At 60.6% G+C, this 15,277-nt stretch overlaps 4 protein-coding genes across 6 annotated transcripts; all 4 read right to left on the bottom strand.

Moving 5' to 3' along the window:
- Positions 1 to 154: 154 nt before the first annotated feature.
- Positions 155 to 3,330, bottom strand: ABB37_04870 (putative helicase; the record flags this gene model as incomplete). Of its 2 annotated transcripts, none has more annotated exons than XM_015802691.1 (1): positions 155 to 3,330. In XM_015802691.1, the coding sequence occupies exon 1, from the start codon at positions 3,059 to 3,061 to the stop codon at positions 155 to 157; it is 2,907 nt and encodes a 968-aa protein (XP_015659135.1). In that variant the 5' UTR covers positions 3,062 to 3,330. The 2 variants fall into 2 exon arrangements, with proteins under 2 accessions (XP_015659135.1, XP_015659136.1); XM_015802692.1 differs by having other exon boundaries at positions 155 to 3,305.
- Positions 3,331 to 3,946: 616 nt separating this feature from the next.
- ABB37_04869 (hypothetical protein) lies at positions 3,947 to 7,272 on the bottom strand (the record flags this gene model as incomplete). Its single annotated transcript, XM_015802690.1, has 1 exon — positions 3,947 to 7,272. Exon 1 carries the CDS (start codon positions 7,067 to 7,069, stop codon positions 3,947 to 3,949), a length of 3,123 nt encoding a protein of 1,040 aa, XP_015659134.1. The 5' UTR covers positions 7,070 to 7,272.
- Positions 7,273 to 7,750: 478 nt separating this feature from the next.
- On the bottom strand, positions 7,751 to 9,322 carry ABB37_04868 (hypothetical protein; the record flags this gene model as incomplete). 2 transcript variants are annotated; one of them, XM_015802688.1, is made up of 1 exon in its annotated part: positions 7,751 to 9,322. In XM_015802688.1, exon 1 carries the CDS (start codon positions 9,131 to 9,133, stop codon positions 7,751 to 7,753), a length of 1,383 nt encoding a protein of 460 aa, XP_015659132.1. In that variant the 5' UTR covers positions 9,134 to 9,322. The 2 variants fall into 2 exon arrangements, with proteins under 2 accessions (XP_015659132.1, XP_015659133.1); XM_015802689.1 differs by having other exon boundaries at positions 7,751 to 9,284.
- Positions 9,323 to 10,035: 713 nt separating this feature from the next.
- Positions 10,036 to 13,926, bottom strand: ABB37_04867 (putative mitochondrial hypothetical protein; the record flags this gene model as incomplete). Its single annotated transcript, XM_015802687.1, has 1 exon — positions 10,036 to 13,926. The coding sequence occupies one exon, from the start codon at positions 13,924 to 13,926 to the stop codon at positions 10,036 to 10,038; it is 3,891 nt and encodes a 1,296-aa protein (XP_015659131.1).
- Positions 13,927 to 15,277: the final 1,351 nt, after the last annotated feature.

The following is a 15,277-nucleotide window of genomic DNA, read 5'->3' as shown; positions in this document are numbered from 1 at the left end:
TTCCCAAAGATGCTTCTCGCGCAATCACAAGCACAAGGAGACATCGGAAAGGCACTTATTGTTTCTCGTTTCATATGAATTGGTGACTTTCTGTGTCAGTTAGGGACAATGAAGTGAAGGCGTGAGAGCGCAGTTTTATGGCGCCAACACCAGCTCAAGTGAGCTGATGCGATTTCAGCAGAGTGGCGTAGAGCGGTCGGAAGACCTCCGGAATGTGGCGGCCAAACTCCGCAAAGATGACGCGGTAGTGCACCGCATCCGTTGCGGTAAAGATGGCCTGCAGTGGGATCAGCAACTCCTCCATCCGCTCAGCCGCGGTGGACGGTGAGGCGGACATCACAGGTCGCAGTGCCGCCAGCTGAGCGAGGACGACTTTGAAGCGGTTGTACACCTCCCCGGGCACGCGTGCCTTGACGAACTCGCAGAACTCCTTCGAGGTTGAGCCGATCGTGGGAGGCCCGGCAGCGCTGTCGTCTACGCACACCGCGTTGGGTGGTGTAACAACGGACAGAAGAGCCCTCACTCGGTGTGGCGCCGCAGCGGAGGGGAGAGGCGCCAGAACCGAATACGATGCACCGCCGCCGCTAGCAGCAAACGGCGCGGGGGCACGAGGTGGGAGAGGCGACGACACGGCCGCCGGCACCGCGCTCGCCTTCGCCTCCCGCACCTCCTCCAGTCGTCGACGGCGGTGGTCCTGCTGCTGCTCCTCCCGCTGCTGCGCCTGCGCCTCCGCAAAGTGCTTCGCCAGAATAGCAGAGGAAGGGACGTCCGCCACACCCGCTGCTGCTGCTGGGTCCGGGAGGACAACGTAGGGCACCGCGGCCACCGCTGTTGCCAGCGCCGAGGTGCGCTGCCGGTAGCCGGCGAAGAACTGCGCGACGGCGGCGTAGGCGCCACGAAAGTCGCGAAAGACACGTGTGCGCTGCCGCACCCAGTCCGAGATGCTGCCGAGCACGTTCTCAAAGCGCTCATCGCAAAAGATGACGATGCCGTAGTCGTCTTTGTGTCGGATGACGCGACCGATGCATTGATTTACGGCCCGCATCGCCTCGTTGCGGTACCAGTCGTCGCCCGTGAAGGGCTTCCCGTGCACGAGTGGCCGGGTGGGTGCCACCGCCGTGATGTAGTCACGCTTCAGGCGGACGAAGAGGTCCGTGTGGTTTGCGTACGGGATGCCGGTCACTAGCACGCAACGCCCGTGGTTGTCCGCAAAGTCGATGCCCTCGCTGATCTTGCCCCGGCAGACGGCGAGCAGGATGGCACCGCGCAGCGGAGACGTGTCCACCTCCTTCTGAAACCCTTGCACAATCGCGGGCAGGTCACTCGAGTTGCTCGGCTCCACAAAGACGGGCTTCAGCTCCGACAGCAGGCCCCACACCGTCTTCGTATCGCCGACACGTCCGCTGCCCGCCCTCCACAAGTCCACCGCCGAGTTCATCGCGGCGTAGCTCGGGAAGAACACCAGCGTGCCGCCGGGGGTGTTGCGAGTGATGTTCACGAGGCTCATGCCAAGGCCGACGCGGTAGTCCACGCTGCTGCGGAAGGCGAAGCCGCCGTTCAGCTTCTGCCCGCTGGGGCCGCGGCACAGCACCCCGCCCAGCACCTGATCGGGCTGGATCACGTGACTGCCGCTCAGCTGCACCTCGAACGCCATCCCGAGTTCCGCAGCAAACTGATCTAATGGTGACAGCGTGCCGCTGGTAAGTAAGATAGAGTGCAGGGGTGCCGCCACCTGCCGCATCAGGTACGTGTTGTCCAACTCCCAGAAGCCCAGTGTGCGAGCCCTCTTGCCCGCGACGAGGTGCTGCTGTAGCACGAACCGCGTGGAGTCTAACCGCAGCGGATCGCTGGCGAAGACGGCGGTGAGAAATTCTTGCACGCGTACGATGCTCGTGGCTGGGCGTTCGCTGTCCACCAGCAACGTCACGCACCTGCTCATGGCACCAGATAAGCCGGTGAAGCCGCTTGCGCCTTCTCCTTCCCCACCGAAGACGTCGCGTGTGATGAGGGCTTTCTCGAGAAACTCGAAGATGTGTGCGCCATCGCGCACCACGTCGCACGGATCCGTGGAGGAGGCCGCTGCCGCAGCAGCGACGTTCGACGCGTTGTTTGGCGCCATCGGCTCCTCATACAAGCACGTCTCTAAGCGACTCAGCAGAATCTTCAGCGAGGCCACCTCCTGCTCCTCCGCGACCACCTTCTCTTCTTCCATCTCCTCCCTCTTCGCCACCACGCGCTGCATCGCCATGGCACGCGAACAGTCGTGAATGGCGGTGGCCACGTCGAGCGGCGACAGGCTTAAACAGCCGGCACTGCTCAGCACCGAGGGCAAGTTGTGAGCCTCGTCCACAATGAGGATGCAGTGCGCGAGGTCAAACGGAAGCTGCTTGTGCAGCGAGGGATCGAGGACGTAGTTGTACGGCATCAAGACCAGGTCCGCGTCCTTTGCAGCGTCGCGCTCGTGGTAGTACGGGCAGAAGCCGCTCTTGCGTCCTTCTCGCACCAAATCCTCCATGTCGTGCACGGCGCACTCCACCGGCAGCAGCGACGCCCCCGCCGTAGCGGACTGCAGGCCACGGAAGAAGCGACAGTTGCGATCCGTTCGCAGCGCCCCACACATCGCCTGCTGCGCCTGCGACGAGGGCAGTCGCGTCACTTCCCGGTTGACGCACATGTGCTCCCGCGAGCCAAGCAGTGCCATGGTGAAGCGCGCGCCGTATGCGGTGCGCTTCAGCTCTCGCACGACCTGGGTCAGCTGGGCGTGGGTGCGGCTGCAGTAGACAACCTTGTGCGGCACCGCGCGCCGTCGATCGGCGCCGGCAGCAGGGGATGACGATGACCGTCGATTGTGCTGCACAACAGTGGGCTGCGCAGAGGCGGCGAGCCAGCCTAACGTGCCGCAGAGCAAACACAGTGTCTTGCCGGTGCCGGTCGGCGACTCGAGGAGGCCGTTGGCGCCAGTCTGGAGGCATTGGATGACGCTCTGCATGTACTCCACCTGCGCCGGATAGGGCGGAAAGGGGAAGGAAACGGGAATGCCCGACACCACGATTTCCGCCATTACCTTTTTCTCTGCTTCGGGGGGGGGCAGTTGTGATTGTATGAAATGATATGGTGTGATGTGAGGACCGCTACCGGTGTCGCACAGCGACCACAAGCTGCGCGAGTTTATGTAGCTCTATGATGTATTTGCGTCTGTGCGAGCGTGCATGCGTATGTGAAAGGGTGTAATTATTATGTACGTATCTTTTAAATGCGATCGACGAACGACCTTTTCCAAGTGACAAGAATATACCTTTGACGCTGTCATCAGCCTTTTTCTTTTCCTCTTGTCGAACGCCGCGACGCGTCAGAAGGGAGGCGGCAACATACAAGTAGAGGAGTTCATGCAAACGAGGAGGACCTTTTCTTTTTTTAAGCGAAAGGAGAAAGAGGCGTTTTGGGTCCACAGCCGTTGCACTCTCCGACAAAAACAGTCCTTTTGTGTGTGTGGTGAACCTCTCTCTTTACACCGAGGCGTAACTGAGGAAACCGGGGCGGCTTGAACGCACCGTCAACGCAGAAGTGCCAGCTTCATTTGGGAAGAAAAGGAACTTTTCTCTAGCGATGTTGCATCTAAATGGCAGAAACGTGACTCCACGCAGCCCAAGACAAGCAGAAATCATGTTAATAATAACAACTAACGATGTAATCAAAAAAAAAGGGAGAACATCTCTCTGGAATAAGACGAAGAATGCGCGATATGAGCCGTCAACGCGCTGTGACGACCAACGCTGCACTCTCCTTCTATACATGTATAAACTCTATACAGACAGGATTTGAACGTGTTTGCGTTTGTTTGTGTTCTGCTCTGCACAGCAGCAGGAGAACCCCCCCCCAAAAAAAAAAACCCATCCGAAGTTGCCTTCCTTCTTCTCTTTCACACGAACGAGTCGCTCCTGACCACTCAGTACTTTCTGCGCTTGCGCGAGCCCACGATGGCCTCCACGTCGAAGTAATCCGCGTCGCGCTCGCGCTTCACCTCCGTTGCTTCTGCCTTTGCGCCGGCAGCAGTAGCCGCGGTGGTGAGCTGTGGTGGGATGGAGGGGAATCCGCCAAACCCCGCCTCCAGCATCGCGTCGAGGTGCTCGCTGCGCGTCTGCGCTGCGCTCTCCCACCGGTGGTTTAGCTCGTCCACTGCCGCATCGCCCACCTGCTGCTCTGCAGAAACCATGGAGGGGTAACGCTGAAGCAGCTCAGTCTGCCAGGCCGCTAATCGCTCATGCAGGGCCTGCGCGCTCTGCGCACTGAGAGCTGTGAGCGCTTCCGTAATGCAGTGCAGCAAGAAGGGCTGCGCTTCCCTGCTGTAGAAGTACATGCACTTCTCCAGGCCGTCCATGCACACCGTCCGGCTCTCCGCGAGACTGTTCTGGGCCAGCTCTAGCAGCAGCCCCTCAGAAAGCCGCTCGTGCAGGGAGTTGCGGCTGAGCTCGCGTAGGAGGCGGCCGGACTGCATGGACGAGCGCGTCGCGTTGGCTCTGGCGCTCTTGCGGTTGGCGTCCTCATCCTGCCCTAGCACTTCTTCCGTCGCTTCACGAGTAGCGCGTTTCGCCGCCTGAGGGTCGATGTCGCGGATCAGCGTCAGCGTGTACGCGTCCGTCAGCCGCGCCACGAACTCCAGCAGTTTCATCGCCATGGCGGTGTTGCGCTCCAGCACCACGCGGAAGGCGGTGAGGCCGCCCTCGCACAGCTGCTCCTGCCGCTTTGGGTGACTCGCTGCGTAACTGCGGAAGAAGGTGCCCAGGTAGTCCACCATGTAGGCGGCGGTGGTGTCGTTGTCCTTCTTGGCGGACAGCGCACCGGCGTAGTGGACGAGCAGCATCGAGATGACGTGCAGCACCGCGTCGGAGGGCAGGCGATTGCAGCTGAGCAGCTTGCAGAAGCCCGAGGCCGTGATGATGTGCTTCGGCTCGTTGCCAGTTTGCAAAAAGGACTGCAGCGTGCTGAGCAGCCGTCGGCTGCCGACCTTGTGCACGTCCTCCTCCGCCAACTCCTGCTCGTGGTGCAGGCGGGCCTCTACCTCGTTCTCGGTGTTGTACACCACCGCGGCGGCGGCGGGTGCGGCAGCGGCATCGCCGGCGTGCCCCGCCCTCTTGGCCGTGTCGAAGAAACGCAGCCCGTACTCCATGATCAAATCAAACACGACGCCAATCGCCGCGATGGGGAGCTCCATGTCGGACCCGCTTGCGTTTTCCTGTGCGTCCGCGAGGATGAGCGGCATGAAGGTGTGGACGCTGTCGGGGTTGATGAGGCACTGCAGACAGAGCGACTGCGTCGCGGCCACGCGCACCTTTTCGTGGTCGAGGTGGCGGCCCATTTGGATAATGTGGTAGCAGAACATCGGAACGTCGTCGCCGCGCTGCGAGTGGGAGAGGAAGGCGAGGACGATGAGCTGCATGCGCCGCAGAAACTTCTCGTCGCGGTCCATCTCCTCCTTCAACTCGGTGTAGTGCTCCTCCGACGACTCACCGGAGCGCCACAGTACCTTTCGCTTCACCAGCTCCTGCTGTCGCTCGCGGCTCTTTCGGCCGATCGCCTCCACGTCATCGAAGCCCAGCGCGTAGCGCTGCGGCAGCTTTAAGCTGCGAAAGAGGGAGTCCAACGCGGAGGTGATCGTCTTGGTTGCCTCCTCCGGGGTCCGTGCTGCCAGCGACTTGAGGGCGCAAACGGCGACGTCGACGAACAGCGACGGGTCCTCGTCCGGCACCACCTTCAGAACAAAGTTGATGAGGCGCAGCAGGGCGGCCCGCGTGGTGTTGTCGGCGTGCGCCAGGTAGCCATTGTCGTCGTAGATGGCAAAGACGGAGAGCAGGATGCGCAGCATGTTGTCCGCGTCTTCGATGTTGCGAAATTTGACCGTTTTAGGCTCCACCTCGGGCCGCGCGTAGGCGTAAACGGAGTCCTGTAGAATCGCGCCGAACTGCTCCAGCGGGGGCAGCAGCTGCGTCTCGTCGTCGCCCTCCGTGTCGCAGGAGACGCGGCAGTCCGCCTTCCACATCAACAACCCGCCTGTGTTGATATCGGCAAAGTTTAACGGAAAGTGCGTCGCCGCTTTGCGCTTCTGGGCGTAGGTGAGCAGCTCCCCACTGATGCGCTCGTACGGCTGGAGCGAGGGCAAGACAAAGCCGCAGGCGATGCTGTTCAAGAAGTCCTCACAGACGTCTTTGGAGTCGCGGTGCACCCAACCGTTTGTCAAGGCGGCGCGGCACGCAATGACGACCGACGCGTTAGCGTCGTCCAGGCCCGCCGCCAGCATCTCCGGCAGCTTCACGTTCTTAGCATTCGCGTACGCCGTCAGGTAGCGCCACGGGAAGCGGCCGAGCGTGTCCCACGCCTCGGCCCGCACGCGCGCCACCACGTCGCGGGTGCACCGAACCATGCCGTGGAAGTAGCCCTCCAAGAACTCTTTGCGCGGCGCGATGGCGTGCAAGATTTGCTTGCGCACATCCGCGTTGGTGTCGGTGCAGAGCAGCGCAATGAGCTGCTGCGTCACGTCGCAGTCCTTCTTGCCGGTCTGGAACGCAGCGACACCGGTGACCGCTTTGGCACGCACCTGGGGGCACTTATCGTGTACCCGCTGCTTCAGCAACTCGGCGATGTCCTGATAAAAGTCCTGCCGCTCTTCCGAAGCGTTGGCCTGGTCAACCGTCTTGAGCAGCGCCTCGAAGGTGCACACGACGGCGAGGCGCACCGCCTTATCCATCGCGTTGTGAAAGGGAGCAACAGCTTTGAGGATGGCGATGGCCAACTCGTCCGAGTCGAAGGCCTCGCGAAACGACTTGCACAGGTCCACCAAGAAGGCGTAGTGGCGGCGCAACGCATCTGCTGTGATTTGGCTCACCTGCCGCAAAACGAGCAGAACGACTTGACTCACGTCTTGGGCCAGCTGGGCGGCGTCCGTTTTGCCAAGGTTCAGCAGCTCTTTTCTGCACCGCTGCGCGTGGGCGGCGCTCTGGTGAACCTGTTGGAAAACGCGCCCCACCGCCTCCACGTGGCCGTCGGCGGTGGCGTTTTGGTTGCGTGAGCCCATCGCTTTCGAAGCTGCCCCGTTTGCTGCCCGCTTGAAGTTCTAACGCCTTTTATTTCGGAGGGGAGGGGGCCGGTGTATGAGTTGTTTGCGACTCTCTACTGATCTATGTTCTTTCTTTTGTCGGGGTGCTCTTGTCGATTGGTTGGACAGCGTTGAGGCGAGTCGGTATTTTTGTGCCCTCACGCTATCTTCTACTGTGACCTTCATGGTAGACGGCGTCGAATTTAGAGAACAAAAGGAGGGTGGAAGAGAGATGGGTGAAGAGGAGAGTGAGGGGCAGAAGATAACGTGAGCAGCAGCTTTCTGTTTCTTTGTGTATTTGCTGCCGTTCAACTCGCGCCTGTACAACGGCGCTAAAGCGCGTCCATCTCAGCAAAGAACGTGCCAGTGCAGCCATCAAGAAGTACAAATGCACACACGCCACAGAAGGACACGCCTCAACTACGAGTTCAAGGGTTCCGTTTTCGTGGGTAAAGGGCACAGGTGGCCGCTATTATACATCAGAAGCATTCGCGCGCCACAACGCCGATCGCAGCGAAACAGGGAAAGAAGGGTAAAACATCGGTAGCGCACCAGACGCGAAACAAGAGAGAAGGCGGTGACGTCGTAGTACATGAACAAGAGGACAACCACCTCAAGAACAGCCCGCCCAAGCCCTTCGCGCAGAGGAAACAGAGCACTTCACACTTCCACGCTGGCGCCGTACTCCGCCTCCCACTTGGTGCGGAAGTACAGTTGGTGGCGCAGATGAAACGCCTCCGTGGCATCGACGCGCTCCCTTTCGTTGATGAAGGCGTGGGTGGCGTCGCGCACCGCCCTCACCTCGGACGCCAGCCGAATACACTGCACGGTGTTCTTCACGATGGCCGCGACACCGTTTGGCGCGGCCCTGCCCCGCCTCGCGTACTCCGTGTCAATGACGTCGTTCCAGTGGCGCAGGTACTGAAGGAGGGCGTCAAGACGCGTGCCCGTCTTGTCCCCTCCCTTCTCCGCGGGCAGCATCGGGCTTGTGCTCGCCATCTTCACAGACGTGAGCTGATAGACCGCCGAGAGGGCACCCGTCAGCTGCCGCTGCAGCGACACCGCAGGCGCACTCGCATCGCCACACACGCCGGCGAAGACGTCGAAGAGAAGCGGCGGGACGGCGGCGGCCTCGAGCGCCACCTCACCTGCCCGATCCAGCCCCACGTTCCACATCACTTCTAGCGCCGCCTCACCCAGTGCCACCTCCGATCGCATCGAAGAAGAAGCAAAGGCGCTGCTCGAGACAAGCTCCGTGAGGTACGCCGAGATGGTGCGAATCGCCGTTGCGGAGGAGAGCAGCGCCGCTACACCACGCGGAAGACTCGTCAGGTGGGCCAGTGCGTGCAGAAGGTGGCCGGCCATAGTTGTGGCGCCTGAGTCTCTTCCCTGGTCCTCCGCCAAGACGTCGACTACCTCGCGCATGAGTTCTTCCGGCTGCAGAGGTGCAACACTGTAGTCCGCTTTCAGACCGGCGACGGCAGTCTCGTGGGGCAGCCCCAGCAGCCAGCGCATCCCGGACATGTTGCTGCTGACTTGATAAATGACGTGTGCGGCTGCCACGCGACAATTCGCAGCTTCGTCTTGCGTTGCAGAAGCGGCCCCGGTGGGGGCGGCGGTGTGGAGGGCCTTAACTGTGGGTGGCATTGCGCCCTGGAAGACCAACGCGTAACAGCCCTGCGGGATTACGGCCAGGGAACGGAGCAGCAGCAGACACTGATGGATCAACAGCATATCCGACGCCCCGTTCAGCGTGGCCACCAGCAGCGGCACGATGCCGTACTGCAGCATCTCTATCTTTGTCTCCTGGGAGGCAGACCGGCTGTAGAGGTGATGCGCTGCCTTTGCCTTGCCTTCGCTGTCCACGACAGGATCTGTCAGACTGTTCATTAAGTTGGTGGTGCCCAGCGCGTCGTAGCCGCTGAAGACGGCCCCGGTGTCTCTCTGCCGTGCACCCGCGAAAGCTTTCTTTGCGTCATACGGGTACCGTTCTGCCAGGCTGTCGCTCACGTAGTGCCGCGTGGTGCGTGCAGCTTCCGCCATTGCTCTCGAATAGGAAGAAAAAAAAACTGTCAGACGGTCGTAACCGATTGAAGGTGCGTGTGTGTGTGTGTGCTTATGCGAACGTGTGCACGTCGGCGCACTCAGATATGTGTATGGCGGACGGACGTATGTTGCTTTCCTCTGCTGCTCTGTTGGAAAGCAAACACGAGAAGGAAAGGAAAGAGGACTGAAGGGAGAGAGTGCGATGGAGCCTTCCAGCGTAATGTGCTTCGGTCACAGCTGCAGTCGCGCTTCGATTGCGCTTCAGCCGCAGCGATGCGGTGACGCTGCGCATGCTAAAGTGAACCTTTTTTTGCCCCTTCCATGAATAGATCCGCTTAGCGTTACATATTGAGGGCTTCATGAAAAGAGAAGGGGGGGGACACGACTCGCTGCGCCTCTTGACGTCGCCGCTGAACTTGATTATCCCACTTCCTTCACTATCGCTATGCTACGCAAACATATACACAGCCCCACGGGAGAACCACAGCACCAATCTCACACCTCTCAAATGGAGCAAACAAACAGAAAGGAGTCGTCCACGCTGCCAAAGCCCCGAACCCCAGCGCAACGGCACGCCGTCCGGTGCAACGTGGCCGCTCATTCTACACCCGCAACAAACAAACAGAAGAAAGGCACCCACACAAAACAAAAATCGAAGGTGAGGCCCAACGAAAAAACGAGAACGGGCGCGCGGCGTTGCGTCGTGCTTCTCTCCCAATGAACCTTTAAAAAAAAGCCTTCCGCCCGTCGAACTTCATTCGGAGAGACGTGCGCCCCAGCGTAAACGGAAAAAAACAATAAAGAAGAGTACATACGTTTATGCGCTAGTTTTTCCTATATATATATATATATTCTCTTTTGATGAATCAAAAAACCAGCAGCAGCTGACCCACTGCCCCTCACGGCTTGGCGACTTCCTCCTGCATCTCTTCGCCCGCCTCCCGCTCCCCATCGTCCTCCGCCTGCTGTGGAGCGTGGGTCGGTGCCACCACCGCCGCCGCCACCGCGGCCCCGTCACTTGCACCGTCGTCGTCGTCCTCGCTGAAGGCGTCAATGACCTCACTCGCCCGAGCGGCCCCCTCCTCCTCTCCGTCTGCCTCCTCGCCTACCACCACTGCGGCACCCAACGGAGACGTCTCGTCTTCGTCTTCGTCTTCGCCTTCGTTCTCACCTTCCCCCGCTGCCGAACTGCTGCTGTCATCGTCGTTGCCCTCGGCGAGGCGCAACGACTTCCGTTGCAGGTGGATTTGCTCCCGCACCGAAGCCATCGCCTCCGTCGCGTCCACCCCGGCACGCGTCAGGAGGTCCTCCAAGTCATGTTGGATCGCCTCAAACTCGTCCAGCTGCGCGGACGTGTAGGAGCGGTCGCGGAGTTTAAATGACATGTCTAGCAGCGCATCCAACACGGCGTCGACGTCGTCCGTGCCTTCTCCCTCCTCTTCCGCCCCCGCCTCCGCCTGCTCCTCCTCTCGTTCCTGCATCGCATGGGCGCCGTTGTTGTCGACCTCACCGACGGGGCGCGGCGGCTCGGGTAAGCGCCGCATCGCCTCAATGACGGACTCCTGCAGGGTCTTGAGCAGCACAAGCTCTCGGTTGGTCATCCGCTCCGCAGCTGGCTGGGCGAGCTGCAGAACCCGCATGAAGGGCAGGAAGTCTTCCTCCGTCGTCGGTGGTGCGTCGGACAGGGCTTTAATGGAAGACTGGAGAACCTCTTCCACCTTGCTGGGCCCTCCTCTTGCGGCGGCGGCGGCACCACCACCCGAGCCCGGCCCACCCGCCGTCCTCGTCTGCTGAAGCAGACCCAAAATGCCGCGGACGGCACGACCGCACTGGGCGTCGTCGCGCCACTTCACACCGGCCTCGTCCGCCATCGAAATGATCTCCTCCGTTTTGGCGGCGATGGAGGCCAACTCAGCCCCGGAGGCGCCGCCGTCCTCCTGCGCCACGTCGAGCAGCGTCTGCAGCGACACACGCAACGACTCCAACGCGTCGTCCGCCGCCTCCTCTCCCGCCTCCGCCTCTCCCTCCGCGTTGTTTGGCGCGGCTGTTACGCCCTCGACATGTTTGCGCAGCTCCTCACCGAAGTCCTGCAGCAGGCGCTCCTGCGCGTCGGTCATGGAGGTCGCTTCCGCTACCTCGCCGAGGACGCTCAGCATTTGTTGCAGCCGCGCAGGGGCTGTGAAGGTGCCCTGCGCGTCCGTCCGCGCCAACTCACCTTGCATCGCACGCACCGTCGTCCAAATAGACTGAGCGTCGTCGTCGCCCTGTGACTGTGCCGCTGCGGTCCCACTCTCCGGAGCTGGCGCATCGGTGGAGGCATTCGTGGCCGGTGCCTTCTCTCCCTCCGCATTGCTGTCCGCTGAGAAGAGGCTCCGCAGCTGCTTCTCCAGCCTCTCCACGATGGGCCGCAGCGCGTCCCCCTCAGGTCCGAGGGCCACGCAGTCGTCGCTGAGGCGCTGCAACTCCGCGACGGCGTCGGCGGCCCACTCGCTGCGTCCTGCCGGCGTCATCGTCGTGAACTCCGCGCCTTGGATGGTGCGCAGGACGGTCTGCAGGCGGCCTAACACACTTTGCGCCGTCACCTCCGTCGCGGGTCGCTCCCGTACAATGCGGAGCAGCTCTTCGCTGATTGGGCGCACCAACTCTTCCGCGGCGGCCCTCTCCGAAGGTGGCAGCGACCCAAGCGTCGTGGTAAGTTGCTGCAGCTGCGGCACGATGCCACGCGCAATGCGCATCTTTTCAACGTGTGGCAGCTGCTGAAAGGGGGTGCTGTTCAGCAGCTCCTGCACATCGCGCAGAGGGGCGGTGATGTCGAGAAACTGCTGGGAAAAGACCTGTGTCGTGGCCACGCTCTTCAGGAGGTCGTACAGCGGCTGGATGAGCTCCTTGACGATGGGACCCTCCGCAGGACTGCCTTTGAGTGTGTCTTTTATGTTATCCACTCGCTGAACCAGTTCATTCGCCATCTTCGCCCGCTCATCTGCCGGCGCCTGCTCCAGTGCCTCGGAAGACAGAAACTCAAAGATCTTTTCCAGCTGCGCCACACATCTTTCGACGCCGACAGTGCCGACAGGTGCAACCGCGGCCGCGTTTTCTGCCCCCTCTGCCGCGTCTCCTTCATCTTTTCCATTGGCAACCTCGTCCGGATCAGCGACACGGTGGGCGGCGACCGCAGCGGCGTTGCCCACGGCTGTCAGCACAGACTTGGTGTTCTGCAGTAACTCCCGTCCTGCGCTCCGCGTGGGAGCCGGCAGCGTGTCGATGCGGTCCTCCAGCGCGGAGATGCGCCGGGTGAGGACGGCGCACAGCTGTGCCTGCACCTCCGCCGGGGCGTGGCGAAATTCGGCGGACTGCAGCGTCTCCTGAATCCGCTGGATCGTGTCCACAATGACGGGGATGTCCGCGTTTGTCATCCCCCGCTCCCGACCCTCTCCGTTTCCCTCCGCGCCTTCTTCTTCCTCTTCGTCGACGTCGTCTTGCTGTGCGGCCGCTGCGGCCTCCCCCTCCGCCTCTAACGCTGCCGTCTCGGCACCCACTCGCACGGCTTCCCGTAGAAACCGCAGCAGCGGCTGCACCAACTGCAGCGCCTGGTCATCTTTGGAAGCACCTTCCACGGCGCCGGAGGCGAGCGCCTCGATCGACTCTGCACGCTCCACCAGTGCGGAGAGCACCGCCACGCGCTGCGCCGGTGGCAGGTCACGGGTTGCCGGGTCCTTCACCTCGGCAATCACCTCGTAGAGCGCCTGCATGACCGGCTTGCGGGTTTCCTCTTGGCTTGTCAGCGACGCGGCCGCCGTGACCTGGCGACGTGCCAGCGCCTCAAACACCTTCTCGCACTTGCGGAGCAGCGGGCCGCCCATCTCGGCTGGCAGCTGCTCGCACACTCGCGCGACACGCTTCACCTGCCCCGCCACACGCGCGCTGAGCTCCTCGAAGTCGGCGGCGGACACGGCGTCCAACTCAGGAGATTGCAGAAACTTCAAGAAGCTGTCCACCATGGAGTGCAGTGGCTGCAGCTTTGTCTCCACCTCGCGAAGAGAGTCGGCAGCGGCCGCCGCATCCGGCATTGCTGGTGCCGCTGGGTTCTTCACAGGCGGCGATCGAGGAGAGGCGTCGGAGGAGACAACCGGCGCCGGCGCAGCGTTGTCCTCCACTGCGGCCACCAGCGCCAGAGCCGTCGCCTGTTCTCGCGAGGAAAGCGCCTGGAAGCACTCCAGCAGCGCGCTCGTGTACACCACAACGCGCTGCTGCTGCTCCGTCGGCGAGGCGCCATCAGACGGCAGGACGCAGGTGCGGACCAGCGCGTTCCACGCAGCCTCAAAGCGCTCCCCGGGGGACGCCGTGGTGACGGGGGTGGCCACCGCAGCGGGGAGGCGCGACGAGATGCTGGCGAGCGACGGCTGCCGCGAAGTCCGCGCCTGCGACGCGCGAGCCAGCAGCACCGGACTCTCCTTCAAGTCCTCTACGGCGGCCAGCACCACCCGCGCGTCGCGCAGCGGGACACCCATGCGGTAGAGGTCGCGCTCCGTCACCTGCAGCAGTGCCTCGCCCGTCAAGTTAAAGCGGCGGCAGAGGGCAGTCGCGTGTTTGCTGACGCCGTTGTCGTGCAACCACGCCGCCACCTGCGCCTTGGTCCAACTCTCCGGCGGCACTCCAGCGCTCTCGCTATTGCTGGCGTCGCGGCGTCGATGGAGCTGAACGACGCTCCACGTCAAGGCGGCGACCCCCGCCACCGCCCCGGCCACCACGGCGACCAACGTCGTCTTCTGTGGGGGACTCAGTAAAGACATGAGCCGGGTATCTGACCAACAAATGTGAGAAATACACACGCGGGTCAATCTGTGAATTAGAAAAAAAAAAGAAGAGAAATACAAAAGGGTATCTACGAGCCTGTGCTGGAATAACAGGCGAATGTGATCGCGACGTACTCAACAAAAAGTGGATCAGGAAACGCTGCTCGCTGCTTCTGCTGAGCCAACTTCACTGCACACGGGGAAATGCAAAATATATATATATATATATGTTTTCTTTTCTGTCTTAATAACTATATTTTCTGGCTTCCGTTCAGTGGCGGTCGGAGACGGAGTCAGCGCCACGGAGAAAAGCACAGAAAGAAAGCCGAAGATACAAAGAAAAAATAAAAGAGCGAAGCTGCAGAATGCAAAGAGGATAGAAGTTAGTGGAATCGCATTCAGTTTACGGTTGAACGACGCACCTCGTCTTGACAGAAGCGAGGCCATCGAAACACATTGGCATCTTCAACAGACATCGTCAGATTGTGCGGAGAGGAGAAAGGCTTGCAAAATCGTTCGCAACAGCGTGAAACTCAGAAAAAAGCAGATCGCGGTGCCATCGCACTAACAGCGAGACACGCGAATCATGAAACGGGGTTCGCAGTCATAGTCACCGCTCCTGCCCACCAACTACTTCTCAATCGTTGCTTATATATGTAAGGGCTCATCGAACGAGAACGCGAAGAAGACAACCTAGCCGGAGGATAAAATGTAATGCGGTCGATTCTTCCTTTAACGAGTACAAAGAAAGAAAAACAATAATCTGTTTTTGTATCCTTCAATGGAAGAGACAGGAAACCCCCCGTTTGGCTCACATTTTTGCTTTTACGTTTCGCTGGGACGGTCTTCGGCACCGTCACGTCAGCAGGCAACGCAACACAGAAAAGAAGAGGCGCCCGTGCTTTCCTCTCTCCCTCTCCGTCTCTCGGCACAACGCGTTCGCCTCGAATCCGCGTTGAAGCACGAAAAGTTGCCAGAGGTCCATATTTCGATATTTATATGCTTTTAAAACAAATGACAGCATCGATACGTAGCAAATAATCGAAGAATCTCAGACACAAACAGACACATACACACAAAGGTTTTTTCTTCTAAAGGGGGGGGGGGGGTAACGGTTCCACAACGAACTAGAAGGAAAAGAAAAGGAAAAAATGGGATGCAGTAGAAGCACTGAGGGAAAGAAACAAATCCTACACACCGCCGATCGATTGCAACGGAAAACGTGAGTTTCATAATCGATGTTTTCTTTTTCCTTTTAAGTGGAAAGCAGTTTGTTTCTTATGTATATAAGAGTTGTGTCTTTATGTATTACCATTGCCGTTATGTTCTCGCTCCTCCTCGGGTACTC

This window comes from Leptomonas pyrrhocoris (genome assembly GCF_001293395.1).
Source record: "Leptomonas pyrrhocoris isolate H10 chromosome Unknown, whole genome shotgun sequence".
Lineage (NCBI taxonomy): Eukaryota > Euglenozoa > Kinetoplastea > Trypanosomatida > Trypanosomatidae > Leptomonas > Leptomonas pyrrhocoris.
Note: the sequence above shows the minus strand (reverse complement) of the source record. Positions and strands in the feature narration are given on the sequence as shown.